We start from the raw sequence: 15,816 nt of genomic DNA, 5'->3' as shown, positions 1-15,816 counted from the left end.
GACAGACAGGCATATGGGCACAGATGCACACACACAGACATCCATAAGACACTCAGTCACACATAAAGACACGTATACACACACACACATAAAGTACAGACAGACAAAGACACAGGCAAACAGACAGACAGACACCCACACCGCCATCATTTTAGAGAGGACCGAGCACTGACTAAGAGAGTTTACAACCAGCCCTGGGGGCCCCAGGCTCTTGCTCATCTCTGCACTGGAGCTCACAACTCCAGGAAATCCTCCAGCCTAGATTTAGAGCTAGAAGGAATCTCAGCTCTAAGCAAGGCCAACCCCCTGACTTCACAGATGAAGGAAGGGGGCCCAGGGAGGGAGAAAGACTGACAGACCCAGGGCTGCCCTCCAGAGCAGCTTCTGTGAGAGCGGAGCATCCCAAGCACCTTCATGTGCTGTCTCCCCTAGCCAGGGGGAGGCACGCTTGGTAACCGCCTTCTACGCTTTTCCTGGGCATTATTGCCAGAGTCTTTCCTACTCATTTAACAAGCAAATTCTAGTAGTAACCGTAAGCATTTATTTACATATTTAATATTATATTATACGTTTAATTTATATTTTATATTTCAACTTAGATATATAAACAAATATTAATTTAAATTACTATATATTTCAATAATAATTTATTAGCCCCTATCATGTGCCAGGCACTGTGTTAAACTGCTTTACCAACATTTTTTCATTAAACCTTCAAAACAACGCTGCAAGGCAGGTGCTGCTACTATCCCCATTTTACAGATGAGGAAATTGAGGCAAACAGAAGTTAATTGCTTCCTGACTGCAGACCCAGCACTCTCTCCATTGTGCCACCAGCTGCTGAACCTCATTGGCCTTTTGATCAACACTGAATATTCATGACAGCCTGTTACCATTTCTTTCTTCTTTGCTGTTGTCAGATCTGTAATATTATCCATGTAGGGAGCTCTCAGGTGAGGAAGCCACTCCAGTAGCTGAGGCAGGTGGACCCTGATTCCACAGTTCATTTTAGAGAGGCCCCCGAGGTTTGTTTAATAGCAGGCCAGGCCAACATATGCCCAGCCAAGTGGCCCAAGGCAGGATTCAAACCCAGCTTGCCCTGGTTCTGAGGAAAGCTCTCTGCTAAAATCAGGTGAGATAATACTTGGAAAGCCTTAGCACAACTTCTAGCTTGTAGACAGTACTAAATAATCCTTTTTCCTCCCCCTTTTCTCCCCAATCCTGCTCCATGTTTTCTTCTAATTTCTTACTGCATGGCTACAGTTTTATCCAGATTTTACAGCCTTGAAGATTAAAGAGTGGCCACATTATAATATTTTCTTGTGTTTGTATCATGTTTTATATTTTTCTAAACACCAGGAATGGGTTGAGCCTAGAAAAGCCCATGCTTGGATTCAAGCTGGAGGTCTGCCACCCAGTAACTGGCAATCTGTCTGTGCACCTCTATTTCCTTCATCTCCAACACGAGAAGACTGAACAAGATCTCAGTGGCCTCCTCCAGCCCTAAGTAGCTGTAGTTTGATATCTCTGGTCTCCTGTGATTCTCACAACCCCATGAGTTAGAGCAGGAGTCAGCAAACTACTGCCCCAGGGTCAAACGCATCCTGCAGTCTGGTTTTGTTTGCTGACCCCTGAGTTAGAGAAGAGGCGACAGGGGCTGAGATCTGTGATCTTATTCATATGCAGGGAACTGCTAAGTTCTTCCACCAATGAGGGACAACCCCTACACTGCTACTTCCAGTCTCTCTTAGAGAGCTGTCTCATGATTTGTTCAGGGTCTCACAGCCAGGATGATTCAGGGGTGGCCTAGAAATCAGGCTTCTAGGTTCTGGTGCCAACCTTCTACCCATTATGATTATGATTAGCAGTAGAATGTCCATTTCATAGATGAATATACTGAGGCTGAGGTCATATAGTTACTAAGTGGGAGAGCCACGAGTAGAACCCCAAGTCTCCTACCTTCAAATCTGTTTCCACTACAGCACACTTACTTCCGGGATCATCCTTGTCCACAAAGCACTTCTCTTTTCAAAGCGTTTTTAAAGACGAGGCAGAACCAAGTAGACATGCATGCATGTGTGTATGTATATGTATATAAACACCATATATATATATATATATACATATATATACCATATATACAGAGATACACACACATACATTTATACATGCACCCTATATATATACACACACGCACCCTAAATATACACACGTACATACCCTATATACATATATGCATACACCCTATATATACACACACATCCTATATACATATATATGTACACACACAAATATACGCACATACATACACCCCACATATACACACATATGCCCTATATATACACACTCTATATATATATACACACACCTTATGTATATACATACAATATATACATATATACACACATAAACTCCATTTATATACATACACACATACATACACCCTATACATACATACAAACACATACCCTACATATATGCATATAAATACATCCTATATATACACATGCATACGCCCTACATATATACATGCATACACACATACACCCCACATATACACATACACCACATATATACACATATATACATCCTATATGCATACACACATACACACACATACATACACCCTATACATACATGCATGCACATACCCTACATGTATGCATATAAATACACCCTATATACATGCATAGACCCTACATATGTATATGCATACACATATACCCCACATATACACATATACCATACATATGTATACACACATATATACACATACATCCTATATGCATACACACATACATACATCTTAAAAATGAAGAAAAGCGTTGGTCTCACTCTTTGGGGCACATTCATCAGGCCCCCGTGGGATGCTTAGGCCCACGGGAAGAAAAAGCTCTCAAGTCCCTACTGAGGCACATCCCTGTCAGTGGAGCGACCCCCTGCCCATCCATCCAGCCTTACCAGTACTTCCTTCCCCCTTCATGGCCCTCATGAGCTCATTGGCCCTCTCCTGACAGTGGAGTGATTCCAGCAGGTACAGCACATAGTCATCAAACATCAGGTGAATGAGGTGAAAAGACCCTAGTGACAGAAAGAAAAGAAATGACCCAGTGCCCAGTCTTACCACGGCTCTAGGCCCCACAATAGTGCCCACAGCCAAAAGGCTTCTGGTATCTCTCGTCTCCTATGTGGACTTTTCCTTCTTCGACATCAGAGAATGGTCATCATCTGAACCCCTCATTTTGGAGTTGAGTCTTTTCTTTCTGACTCCAAAACTCAAGTCACTACATTACTCATTCTGTGTGACTATGGGCAAGTCACGATGACTTCCCCATAACCCCAGTCAACTCTCTAAACCAAGGAGTTGCCAGTTTCCATCAGATGAGGGAATTCCCTACACTGGCATAATCCCAGGTCTTTAGCCAAATTTCCTAAGGTTCCGAGTTGACCATAGTAGAGCACATTGGGACCTCCTTCATTCTAGAAACAGCTCTTTTACTGCAGTCTGGAAAAAGCACATTTAGATGCAGAACTTTTAATAACAAGGAAGTGGATGGGCATTGGATCATAGAAAAAAACATGGGACCTAAGTATTAGCTGCAAACATCAGCTCGAGCTTTGTTGGAAAACTGGTAGCATTATTCCAGTTGGAAAGGAATGCTTTGCTGAGATTTTTTTTTTCATTTTGTAAAGAAACTTCAGTTTATTTAACTCTCTTAAGAACCAGAGCTATCATGTGCCAGCCTGCTTTGGCCAACTCATGTCACTAATGCTCTGCTTTATGCTGACTATGGCAGACACAAATGCCCAGACTTTTGTCTGTAACGCAGGCTCCTTTATCAAGAAGGAATTATGAAAGAGAAAAGAGTTGATTGTCATGAATCATAGCGGAAAGAGACTTTGGGGGGAAGACTTCTTGGAAGGAGACTTTTTTGGGGAAGAGGTGAGATAGGATGGTTGTGATATCCAACGTGACCTCAACTAAGCCAACTGGCCAATGCTGGCACCAATATACCAGGATGAGGATAGCGAGGAAGGGATAAGACGGCAAGAGCTGGCTAAGGTGGTTGGGGGAAGGGGAACTGAACAGAGGCCTCTCTTTTTTCCTAATTAGCTGTTTTCATACAGGGGACGCATTACCAAAACACAGCCACCAACTGTGCCTTTGATAGATCCAGGCAGAGACGGGGAGCTGGGCTTTTGTCTGCTGGGAATTCTTTCAACTTGTCTATCTCCCCATGCTTAACAACTCAGCAGTGTGGCCGATGATGAGAATGGCGAAGGCCCTTTGCTAAATGGACCCAGAGAGACAGGTATTATTTGAGGCCACCCAGGGCTGGAATATACTCTGGCATGGAAGTTGGACAACTACCTCACTTCTCCTTTCTCCAAGTGGTACGTGACATCTTTGACTTCTACCTTGGCCTTGGATTCATCCTAAAATAACATGTAACCTTAAAGTCCTCAAAATAAGGAACATTGAGCTTGGACCTTACTGCCTATGTGACCTTAAGTGAATCAATTAATAAGGAGGAGAGGGAGGAGGAAGAGGAAGAAGAAAGAGAAGATGAACTTATATCCTAATATGGTGATTCAGTTACAAGAGGCAATCATTTTAACCATCTGTACAACAAGCATTTATTAAGCACCTATAATGTTCCAGGAACTGTCCTAGTTGATAAGGACATCATGACTCCCAAAAGAATAATAGCAGAATAGCATCTAGGGGGCATTATAGTGCACAGAGCGCTAGGCCTGGAGTCAGGAAGACCTGAGTTCAAATCCGCCTTCAGACACTTACTAGCTGTATGACCCTGGGCAAGCCACTTCACCTGTTTGCCTCAATTTCCTCATCTATAAAATGAGCTGGAGAAGGAAATGGCAAACCTCTCCAGTATCTCTGCCAAGAAAACCCCAGATAAGGTCACGAAGAGTCAGGCACAACTAAAAAAGACTGAATAACAAAGTTAATTCATCCAAACTTTGTACTTTCCCCAGCACAAGTCTTGGTATGCAGCTGGCTCTTAATATATTCATCCTTAATAAATGAATTAATGAAATGCATACAGGAGGTAGCCCTTTCCATACTGCTGCCGATTCAGACTACGCAACAGAGAATCCCTTCCAAATGTCCTCATGCCCAGAGCTCTCACAGCACTTTGTCTGTCTCCCCTCACCATTCTGTTATGTAATCTAATTATCTGTGCTCTGTCTCCCCTTTTAGACTATAGGTTCTATGAAAGCAAGACTTAAGTCTTATTCATCTTTCTCTCTACCCTAACACCCAGGACAATACAACATAAGTAGTAGATGCCCATAAGTATTTGTTGAACTGAATTGAATTCCTAAATGCATTTTTTGGGGCAAAGTTCATAAGATCCTTGATCATAAGATCAAAGATTTAGAAGTGGAAGAGACTTCAGAGGTTGTTAAGTTGAATCTGTCATTTTACAGATGAAGAAATTGAGGCTTTAAGGGGTAAAGTGGTTTGTCCAGGGTTATCCAAGAACTGGGTCGCAGAATTGGGATCCAATATGTTGTGTCTCAAAGGCAACATCATCCTATGTGACAATACTTTGGAAGCAGATGCTCTAAGGACTGGATTGTCTGCAAGCTGACTGTACAATTTCGGTGTCCATCAGGCTCAGGATTCACATAACTTTAGGTCACGTACAAATTCTCTCACCCTGAGGCTCATTTTTACCTCTGGTCAATGTTTCAAGGCCCTTTGATGTCATCAGTGTAGATCCTTCCTGGGACAATAGCAACCTTTTCCTTGAGTCTGGGAAATTCCCCATCTTGTGATTAAGCTGGAAAGGATTCAGCAAAACAGAAGCTCCTTCAGGCCAGGGACTAGTTTTGGTCTCAGGTTTCTACCCTTACAGCCAAGGACAATGCCTGGCATGCTGTAGATGTTTAATAATTGCTTATTGGCAGACTGTTGAATTAATGCATCAATGATACTTAGGAGGTGCAAGGGGCGTTGTTGAATGAGACCCTCTATCCATTACTGGGTCATGATTCAATCCCATTCCATGACCCCATATCATTATTTCCTCTCAACTTTAGTTGCCTTCGTCCCAGAAAGGCCCATACATGTGAAGTTACCCTAGAATCAACATGTCATCCACTAAGGCTCTTTGTGCCCCAGAGACAAAGGGGAAGAGGCTGAGTAAGCCTGGATAGGGAGGACTTTGTGTAGCGCATATCTGTGATGCACGCAGGCATGGATAGATAAGATACACACCGAAGCTGGGGGCACTATGCAAAGTCATGTCTCGGATCACCCGGGTGCCAAAGCATGACCACATCAGGAGGAACTGCTGGGCAACCTTCTTCAAGGAACCTGGTCTCTTGGCAGCTACCTATAGGAAGACAAGTGATTTTTAATATGAACAGAACCACAGATGGCATTTTTCATGTCTGGGGCAAGCTTTGAAATCAAAAACCTTCAAATCAATTATTGAAATGGAATTCATCTTGGTTTTAGTGGGGGAAGGGGAGGAAATAGGCAACATGAGACACATTAGAGTCATTCTACCATGGGGAAGCAGCTTTGGGGTCTGACTGAATCAGGGGCCTACCCATCCAGTAGCACTCTATTTTAATTATTCTTACTAATTAGTCTAATTATTCTTTAATTAGTCTTATTAACTAGGTGCTGCTGAAAGTACTTTTTCAATTTTGACACTCTTGGACAAAACCCCAGCTGCCCTGCCCTAGTTACAACAATGAACACAGATGAGTTTTAAATTTCCCCACAGGTTATTAAAATATATAGGATATATTATGTATAATATATTATGTACAATATATAAATATAACAAAAAATATAAACACAAATCCACAGTCTGTGTCTCTAATTGCAGAACAACAGTGTTGTGTTCATTTGTGGTGGAAGTTTGGGGTCAATCTCAGGGTGGTATCCTGGTAACTCAAGTCTTGCCTCCAGCTTACCAACCTTCACAACACATCGGTCCACCATGGTGTCCAGCCACTCGATGTACGATTCAATGGGAGACTGTTCCTCTAGAAGATGGTCAAATTCTTGATACACTGTTGTACAAGAACCCAAAGTCACAACTTACGGGCCAAGTGGCAGCCTAGGGTTTGGTATTCAAAACCCATCATGGTTCCAAAGTAATAAATGAATTTATTGTCATCCTTGTCCCTTCTTCTAATCCCAACCTCCAACAAGAATCAGGTGATAGAAATGCTTGTGAATCACCCTCATGGAAGACCATGGGATTTGAGAGGCAGAAGATCTTTTAGAGATTATTTACCCTGGGCACCTCATTTTTTTACAAAGGAGGAAATTAAATCAAACAAAGACCATGAAACAAACTCCGGATCCAAACAAAGCATAAGTTCTGAGAGGAACATAAGTGTGCCTGCTTTCCCACAACCCCTCCATCATTAAGTTCTAGCAATGGTCATGCTAGATACTTAGAATAATGACAATGAGGAGATCTGCTGGGTACTTGGGCTTTGGACAAGACCACAAAAAAAAATGTGGTCGAGCCCAGATTCAAAGAGGATCCTAATAGAATTCTCTCCCTACAAGGCCACCATGCTGCCTCTGGGTTGGTACCCTCTAATATTAGATCTTTCTATAAAAGGATTTAGTCCTTATAGATCATAACTCAAGAAGAAACTTAATAATAGGAGGCACTAAAAATCCTTACATAATAATTTGTTTCAACTTTTAAAAAATTCTTTCATTTTAATGAACAAGTAATTTATTATACTTTAACTGGTAGCCAGAGAGTTCATTAAAGAACCACAGAAGCAGAGCAAGAAAGTCTAGAAAAATTGCTTTAATTTATATTTCTCTATTAGTAATTTAGATAATTTTTCATGACTGCTGATAGATTGGATTTCTTCTCTTGAGAAGGGAAGGTCCATATCTTTTGATCATTTATTAATTGGGGAATGGCTCTTTTTCTCATAATATATTTTGGTAATAAGACTCTCATCAGAAAAATTTGCTGCAAAGATTCCCCATCCCCAGTTAATTGTTTCTCTTCTAATCCTTTTAATCTTACATTGAATTTATTTCTTCAAAATCTTTTTTTAATTTAATGTACCAAAACTGTCCATTTTATTTTCTGTGACCCTCTCCACCCCTTGTTTGATAATGAACTTTTACTCTATCCATAGTTCTGAAAATTAAAGTCTTTATTCACCTAACTTGTTTATGTAGTAACCTTTTAGGATTGATGGATAGATAGATGGATGGATGGATGGATGGATGGATGGATGGATGGATGGATGGATAGATGTGTATTTATGTATGTGCATATATGTGTGTGTATACATATGTGTGGATATGCATATGGAATTTTTCTTGGTTTGTAATGACTGGCATTTATATAGCTCCTACTATGTGCCAGGCCCTGCATTAAGCACTTTACAAATATTTTCTCATTTGATGTTCACAAAAAACCCAGGAAAACCAGTGCCATTATTATCCCCATTTTATAGGTTAAGTGACTTGCCCAAAGTGACATAAATTGTCAGGGGCAGAAGCAGAATTTGAACCTAAATCCTCCAGTGGCACAAGAGAATTTCTTAAATAATGAATTAAAGTGAAACAAGACTAGTATGTGGGGCAGCCAGGTGGCACAGAGAATAGAACCATGAGCCTGGAATCAGAAAACCTTGACTTCTCATTTGTTGTGTGACCTTGGGAAAGTCACTTCACCTTGTTTACCTCAGTTGAACTGGAGAAGGAAACGGCAAACCACTCTAGGATTTTTTGCCAAGAAAACCCCAAAAGGGATCCTGAAGAGTTAGACACAACTGAACAACAATAGGCCCAATATATTCAGGGAATTTTGGACCTCATAGGTGATCAAATATAATCCTGTTGATAGATGAGGAAACTGAGGCTCAGTACTGTCCTGCTATTAAATTATTGAAGGGGTTGTTCAATTACTGTTGTGTTAATGGTAAGTTTTTACTTCAGTATTCACCATGGCAAATTCCACTATTCCTTTAAAAGGGGAACAAGAGGAGAGTTCCCAAACAGAACTTACATTAGCAAACTGGAGAGTGGCTTAGAGGACAACAGAGCATCCCTCCCCTTAGTGGCAATGGAACCCAAATTTGTCCCTGGAGTCACTTGAGCAACTCCAAACTGCCTAGTGGGGAGCTTCAAGGATGAGGACAGGGCACTAGAGACCCTGCACCTAGAAACCTGCCCCCTTCCTCCTTTAGCCCCTTTCCAAGTGGTACATTATTTCTTCCCTCTTTGAATGGAATTCATCGTTTGAAGAATTCAGAGAAGCATGAGAAGACATATATGAACTGATACAGAATGAAATAAACAGAACCATGAAAACAATACATACAGTGACTGCAACATTGTAAATAGAAAGAACAAAAAACCTTTAACTGAACACTATGTAACTACGGTGATCCACCTTGGCCCCAAAGAAGAGGAAAAAATGTATCTTCCTCCCTCCTTTGCAAAGATGAGGGTATAATGAATATGGAATGTGACGTGTACTACTATCAGACTTGGTCGATGTGTTCATTGGATTTGGTGAACTGCCTTTCTCCACCTGAACTCCCCCATTTTAGTGGTTGTTACAAGGGAAGGCTAGCTGTGCAGAGTGATATATTCAGAAATTAAGGTGATATAAATACAGAAGACAGCAATAAAAACATTTAAAGAAGGGAGTTTATTGCACTAAAGCACTCCCATTCATTTTGCCCTCAGCATAGTTTGTCAATGGGAACACAGAGGAAGGTGGAAAGTGAGATCTTTGGTTTCTAGTGAAGATGGTCTCAGTGAAGTGCTTTCTGCTGCTATCCCAAGAGACCTAAGGATTTGGTTTTTCTCCAAAAGTCCAGCCCTCATTTTCTTCCCCACCAAAACAAAAAGGAGGGCCCTGGGTTGTGGGGGGGTGTCCATCTTACACTGTATAATGAGCTTCCTGTGTTCCTCCCTGGAATCTTCCATCGTATACAAGGTCTGCTTGGTAATGCTGTTCAGATCCACATTTCTCCAGTCCTCGAGCATTTGAAAAGTAATGTCTGCACTGTGGATCACAGTTCTTGATGCCTATAAGTCAATCCAATCAACTTGTTAGCTCATGGCTTATTAAGTTAAAACCCCCTACATTTGATCCTCTTTTCTGCTTCCTAGGTATGTCTGCTTAGGGCATTTCTTAAACTACTTAGAAATTCTAATACAGGGTAGTGGAAAGGCAGAGAAATTGCCATTCTTTCCACCCCACCTCCTTTAATGTGATTTGGGTTAGCAATTCTTGGGGGATGGAGGTGGTAGTTTTCTCCCCATATCTAAGAAAGGCTGAATTGGATTTTTCTCTTGTGGTTGGTCTCTTCCCGTGACCCCCATTCTCAAAGCAAAAAGCAGCTGGGATACCCTAGTCTTGGAGTGGGGAACCTGCAGCCTCAAGGCCACATGTGGCCCTCTATGTCTTCAAGTGCAGCCTCGAGGCTGCAGATTCCTCACCGCTGCCCTAGTCCAAGGACTAGTCCTTTATCCTAATGGGCATGGAACCTAGACCTGCTAACTCCAGGGCACAGATGTAGCTGATGGATCATAAGATCATAGGTTTAGCACCAGAGTGGACCTTATGGAGGCCATCTGGTCCAACCACATCATTTTACAGCTGTTGAAACTGAGGCTCTGACAGTGACTTGCCCAATGTCACATAGCCAGGATCATAAATCTACAGTTGGATGGTACCTCAGAGACCATGTACTCCAATCCCCTTAAATCAATGATGAAGAAACTGAGACCCAGACAGGTTAAGTGACTTATACAATGAAGGATTCTTCTGTACCCTATGGCAATGTTCATTTACAGTAATATTATTATTCCACTCAGACAAGTAAAGTCAGGTAGTCAGTTAATGAGCATACATTAAGCACTTATTATGTACTGGCAACTGTGTTAAGCACTGGGGAGACAAAGAAAGCCTCCTCCTAGAAAAACACCCTCCAAAAATTTAAAGAAAAACCCACAGTCACTGCTCTCATGGCATTCAGAGTCTAGTGAGAAGACAGCAAATGAATGAACAAGATGTATGGAGAGAAAGAATATGGATGGTAATCTGAAAGGGGAAGGCATTAGTACCTGCAGAAGGGGAAATCATTTCACCCAGGTCACACAGCATTGAGACTTGAACCCAGGCCCTCTGCAACGGTATTGCACTGCCCCCAGTCATCTCTATGTGTCTGCAGCTCAGTGGCATGTCATACCCAGATGTAGATGGGCATGAGCCCGCTGCTCCCTCATCTGTGCTGAGTGGTTTTCAGAAATATTTTTATTTTTGTTTTCCATGTAGACATTCTGTTCTCTACGGGACAGTGGTTTGTTGTTTTTTTTAAAAAAAATTCCCAGTATGGAATCAGGATCAGATGAGGAGAAGGAAAAGGGGAAGCTTAAGTGCTTGAAACACGATGGACCAACCACAACAAGCTCTTATGAAACACCTACTCTGTTTCTTGATACTGTGCTAGTGGATGGAAATACAAGTACAAAGAACTGAACTGTCCTCATTCAAATGACTTTATTGAAAACGAGGGTTCGAGCCTCTGTAGTTTTATCCTCAGCCCTAAGCATGATGCCCAGCACATAGTAGGTGTTTAATAAATGCATGGACTGAGTGATTACAGAGCAATAAAAGCCTTCATTTACAGAGCATCTTGCAGCCTACAAATGCTTTATTTCCACTGGGTCATTGGATTTTTAGAATAAGCCAGAAGTGGAAGAATACTTAGCCCCAATTTACAGATGAGAAAACTGCAAGTCAGAGTGACTTGCCAAGTGGAATATAAGCCTCTTTAGGGGTATGAGGAAGGGAACAGTTTTGTATTTGTCCTCCCATACATCTAATCCTGGAATGGGGAGGGTGTTTAATTAATGTGTATTGGGTGGCAGTGCCCAACATCAGCCAGGCAGTGGGGACCACACTTTGAAGCCTCATCTTCCAATGCCATTGAATAACCACAGCCTAAGTTTTCCCTGATTGGGATTTCTGGCATCACCAGACACCCAAGGCACTGCTAAGCTGGCCATGCGGGCCTCTGGCAGAAAGAAGGACATCTGGGCTGGGTTGGCAGGGCTCCTTCACTACATAGGAGGGTTCCCTACATAGTGAGAGGTGGGAGAGGGACCTGAATTCAAGCCTCAGCTCTGTTAGGAGGAAATGTGAGGAAATGGCGGCATTTTAATAAGCAGCAATAAGCCTTTGCTTTTTCTCGAAAGAAGGTGAGAAAATTAAGCTCCCCAGTGCTTCAGAGTGCCTGGTTCACAGTAAGCACTGAAGAAATGCTTTTGGAATGACTGACTGATTCATTCATCAGAGAGATGAGGGGACTATAGGCGTTCGGCACTGTGTGTACTCACGTTTACTTAAAGAGTTGTTCAGTTTTGCAGAACGACTTTCTTTCTTTTTCTTCTTTCCTTCCCTCCCTCTTCCTCTCTCCCTCCTTCTCTTCCTTCTCTCTCTTTCTTTCTTTCCTCCCTCTTTTCCTTCCTTCCTTCTTTCTTTTCCTTCTTTCCTCCTTCCTTCTCTCCCTTCCTTCCTTCTTTCCCCTTCCTACCTTCCTTCTTTCCTTCCCCTTTCCCTCTCTTGCTTCTTTCCCTCTCTTTTTCCTTCCTTCTTTCCCTTTACTTCCATTCTCCCTTCTTTTCCTTCCTCTTTTTCTTTCCTTTCTTCTCTCTATTCCTTCTTTCCTTCCCTCTCTCCCTCTTCTCCTTCCTTCCTTCCTTCCTTCCTTCCTTCCTTCCTTCCTTCCTTCCTTCCTTCCTTCCTTCCTTCTTTCCTCCCCTCCTTTCCTTCACCTTTTAAACCCTCTATACATGTGTCATTTCATTTGATCTTTACAACAACTCAGTGAGTCAGGTACCATTATTGTTCCCATTTTCCACATCTCACCTCCTACCTCAGAGGATGCCCCAACCACAGCCTCCTGTCCTTTTAAGTCTGAATACCTCCTGACCAAGGCTGACTCTGTGCTCAGAGAGAAGCAAGATAAGCTGGAAGCTAGAGGAGAGAAGAGTCTGCTTCCTTTTTGTCTCTGTGTCCCCAACACTCAACCCACTTGTCTAGTATGTAGTGAGTGCTTAATACAGGCTTGTCAGTAAGAGACTGATTCAGAGGCAGATAGCACAGAAAAGAGGTTATAGAACCATAAAGGGAGTTAATAGGATCTGGGTTCAATCACCACTTTTGACACTCACTAGCTTCAGGACCTTGGGCAAATCCCTTTAATCTCTCTGAGTCTCAGTTTCCTTTTCTATAAAATGGGGATCATAATAGAATCTCTATATACATACATACACACATATATGTATAATGTTGTAATATAGCTATAATATAGTTATATATCTAGTATAGTTATATAAATTATATATAAATATATAATATGCAAAATATTATATATTTATATATAAATTATATATAAGCATAAATAATTTATATATAAATATACTAAACATATAATAGTACATAATATAATATATATTATGTAAATTATATATTATAATAAATATATATTAGTATATACAGTATATATAATATAGTTATAATATATATTTAGTATAGTTGTATAGTATAGACATATCTATATATTTATAGTATTTATAAATAGCATATATTATTTATATTTACCATATACTATTATATTACTAGTATAGTATATACTAATATATTATACTATTTATAAATATTACATACTACTTATAAATAGTATATATTGTAAATATAGGATTCATATTTATATATTCTATATGTATACATATGTGTGTATGCATGTGCATGTATCTATACATACGTGCATATGTGCGTGTGTGTAGTGTTCACAAACCCTAAAGTGTAATATAAATCTTAGTTAAGGGGCAAGGAGAAGGTTCACAGCAGCATGTTCATGTTCGCTGGTGTTTCCTGAAGCCTGTGAAGTTTTAGCCATCTTAGAATGTCCCCCCTACCCACAAGGGACCAATTACTTTTAAAACTCTCAGGGAGGAAGGCAATATGAAACTATATTTAGTAAGTTCTCCCTTATTGGGCATTGGGGAACTGAGCTCTTCCATAGAAGGGTGTTTTCCAGATAACTGGAACTCAACCCTTTTAAGCCCACACATACACACGTGTTCAAACATATTTGATGTTGAAACCAAATGGAATTTTCTGAATATAATTTGGTCTTTTCTTGATGACTTGGGGTTTTCTGTTTTCATTTTTCAGTCACATCCAATTCTCCATGAGCCCATTTGGGGTTTTCTTGGCAAAGACACGAGAGTGTTTTGCCATTTCCTTCCCTAGTTCATTATTTTCAGATAAGGAAGCTGAGGCAAATGGAGTGAAGTGACTTGCCCAGGGTCACACAGCTAGTAAGTGTCTGAGGCTAGATTTGAATTCATGAAGATGCCTAACTCCAGGTCCAGCACACTGTGCACTATGGTGCCACCTAGCTGATTTGGGATTATCATCAGAATAATAGCTGATGGCACTTCTTGGCTTACAAAGTCCTTTACAAACATTATCTTGTTTCATCTCAGAACCACCCCGTGTGGCAGTTACTACAAGTTATTATTCCAATTTTACAGATGAGAAAAATGAGGTCCAGAATGGTGCAGTTGCTTGCTTCTGCTCATACATGTAATTAGCATCAGAGGAGGGATTCTGGCTGACTTCTTTATTTCCAGACCCCCAATCTAATGACCCAACTCTTTAACCTCCTAGGATCAGGAATAACCAATGATTACCCTGGTGAGATCTACAAGCTCAGGTCTCAAGCCTCCAAGGTCAGCGTTCTCTCCACCAAGTCACGATGCCTTCCTCTCAACCGCCACCTCACATGGATTCAGACTGCTGGGTTCTTCATGATTGCTATTTATAGCTCTTCTCCCCTCTCCCTCACTATCAAATCATCATTCATTCCTCTTAAATCCTGCTGCAGTGAATGTTCTTATCCAGGGGTGGGAAACCTGTGGCCTTGAGGCCATATGTGACTTTTTAGATCTTAAAGTGTTGCCAAGAACTTGGATTCAGTCAAAAGACTGCATTTAAGGTCACATGTGGCCTCAAGCTCTCAGGTTCCTCACCCCTGCTCTCACCTATCCCTTTTCTTAATCTATTGTGGCTTTGGGAATCAGACAACCAGACTTGTTCCATTGTAGGTCAGATGCCTAGAAACACACTCTGCCCTGTGTGTAAAGTATGCCTGAACTTTAGGCAAGTCGAATTAGGTCCATTTTTCCTCCGATAAGAAATCCAAGGCTGAGAGCACATGAGTAATTTGCTCAAAGTCCCCCAGCTAAGTGTTGGAGCTTGGATTTGAACTTTGGGCTCCTCCCTCCAAATCCAGCATTTCTTTTACCACACCATGCTGCTTCTCAAGAGAAACCAACACAGATGTTCTGAGGCAGGTAACTTTGGATATCCTTGTAAATATTTAACTATTTTTATTCCTTGTCTCCAAGATATCATAACCACCCAGCAGATGAACTGTCCAAGAGACACATGGCACAACCTCTGAAGGAAGAGGTCCTTTTTGTTGATTGACCAGTTGGGTACAAAGCAAATCCCATTGATTGAACCGTAAGCAAAATACAAAAGGCATCATTCTAACTACCTGGCAAAGATGGTTTAGCGATGTTTGCCGCCTCAGAATTTGGGAAAACCTTCTTGACACTGCAGATAAAAAGAATTACAGTTTGAAAAGGTCACATTCTCAGGTCAAACTTTGGATTTCCCAAGGGTGAATTCAAAATCAGCCCCAAATAATCAAGCACCAATGATATCCTGATACATTGACATTTTACAAACCCGA

At 41.2% G+C, this 15,816-nt stretch overlaps 1 protein-coding gene across 6 annotated transcripts in view; it reads right to left on the bottom strand.

The window, feature by feature from the left end:
• Window positions 1-15,816, bottom strand: part of RFX4 (regulatory factor X4) — a 128,220-nt gene that overhangs the window by 21,347 nt on the left and 91,057 nt on the right. For all 6 annotated transcript variants that reach the window (XM_072655823.1, XM_072655821.1, XM_072655822.1 and 3 more), the window contains 5 exons: window positions 15,619-15,677; window positions 9,925-10,069; window positions 6,962-7,056; window positions 6,248-6,365; window positions 2,962-3,081 (listed from right to left, as the gene is read on the bottom strand). In XM_072655823.1, coding sequence (XP_072511924.1) covers window positions 2,962-3,081; window positions 6,248-6,365; window positions 6,962-7,056; window positions 9,925-10,069; window positions 15,619-15,677 — 537 coding nt within the window. The remainder of the gene's footprint in view (window positions 1-2,961; window positions 3,082-6,247; window positions 6,366-6,961; window positions 7,057-9,924; window positions 10,070-15,618; window positions 15,678-15,816) is intronic.

The sequence above is a fragment of the Notamacropus eugenii genome, chromosome 3 (genome assembly GCF_028372415.1).
Source record: "Notamacropus eugenii isolate mMacEug1 chromosome 3, mMacEug1.pri_v2, whole genome shotgun sequence".
NCBI classification, from domain to species: Eukaryota; Metazoa; Chordata; class Mammalia; order Diprotodontia; family Macropodidae; genus Notamacropus; species Notamacropus eugenii.
Note: the sequence above shows the minus strand (reverse complement) of the source record. Positions and strands in the feature narration are given on the sequence as shown.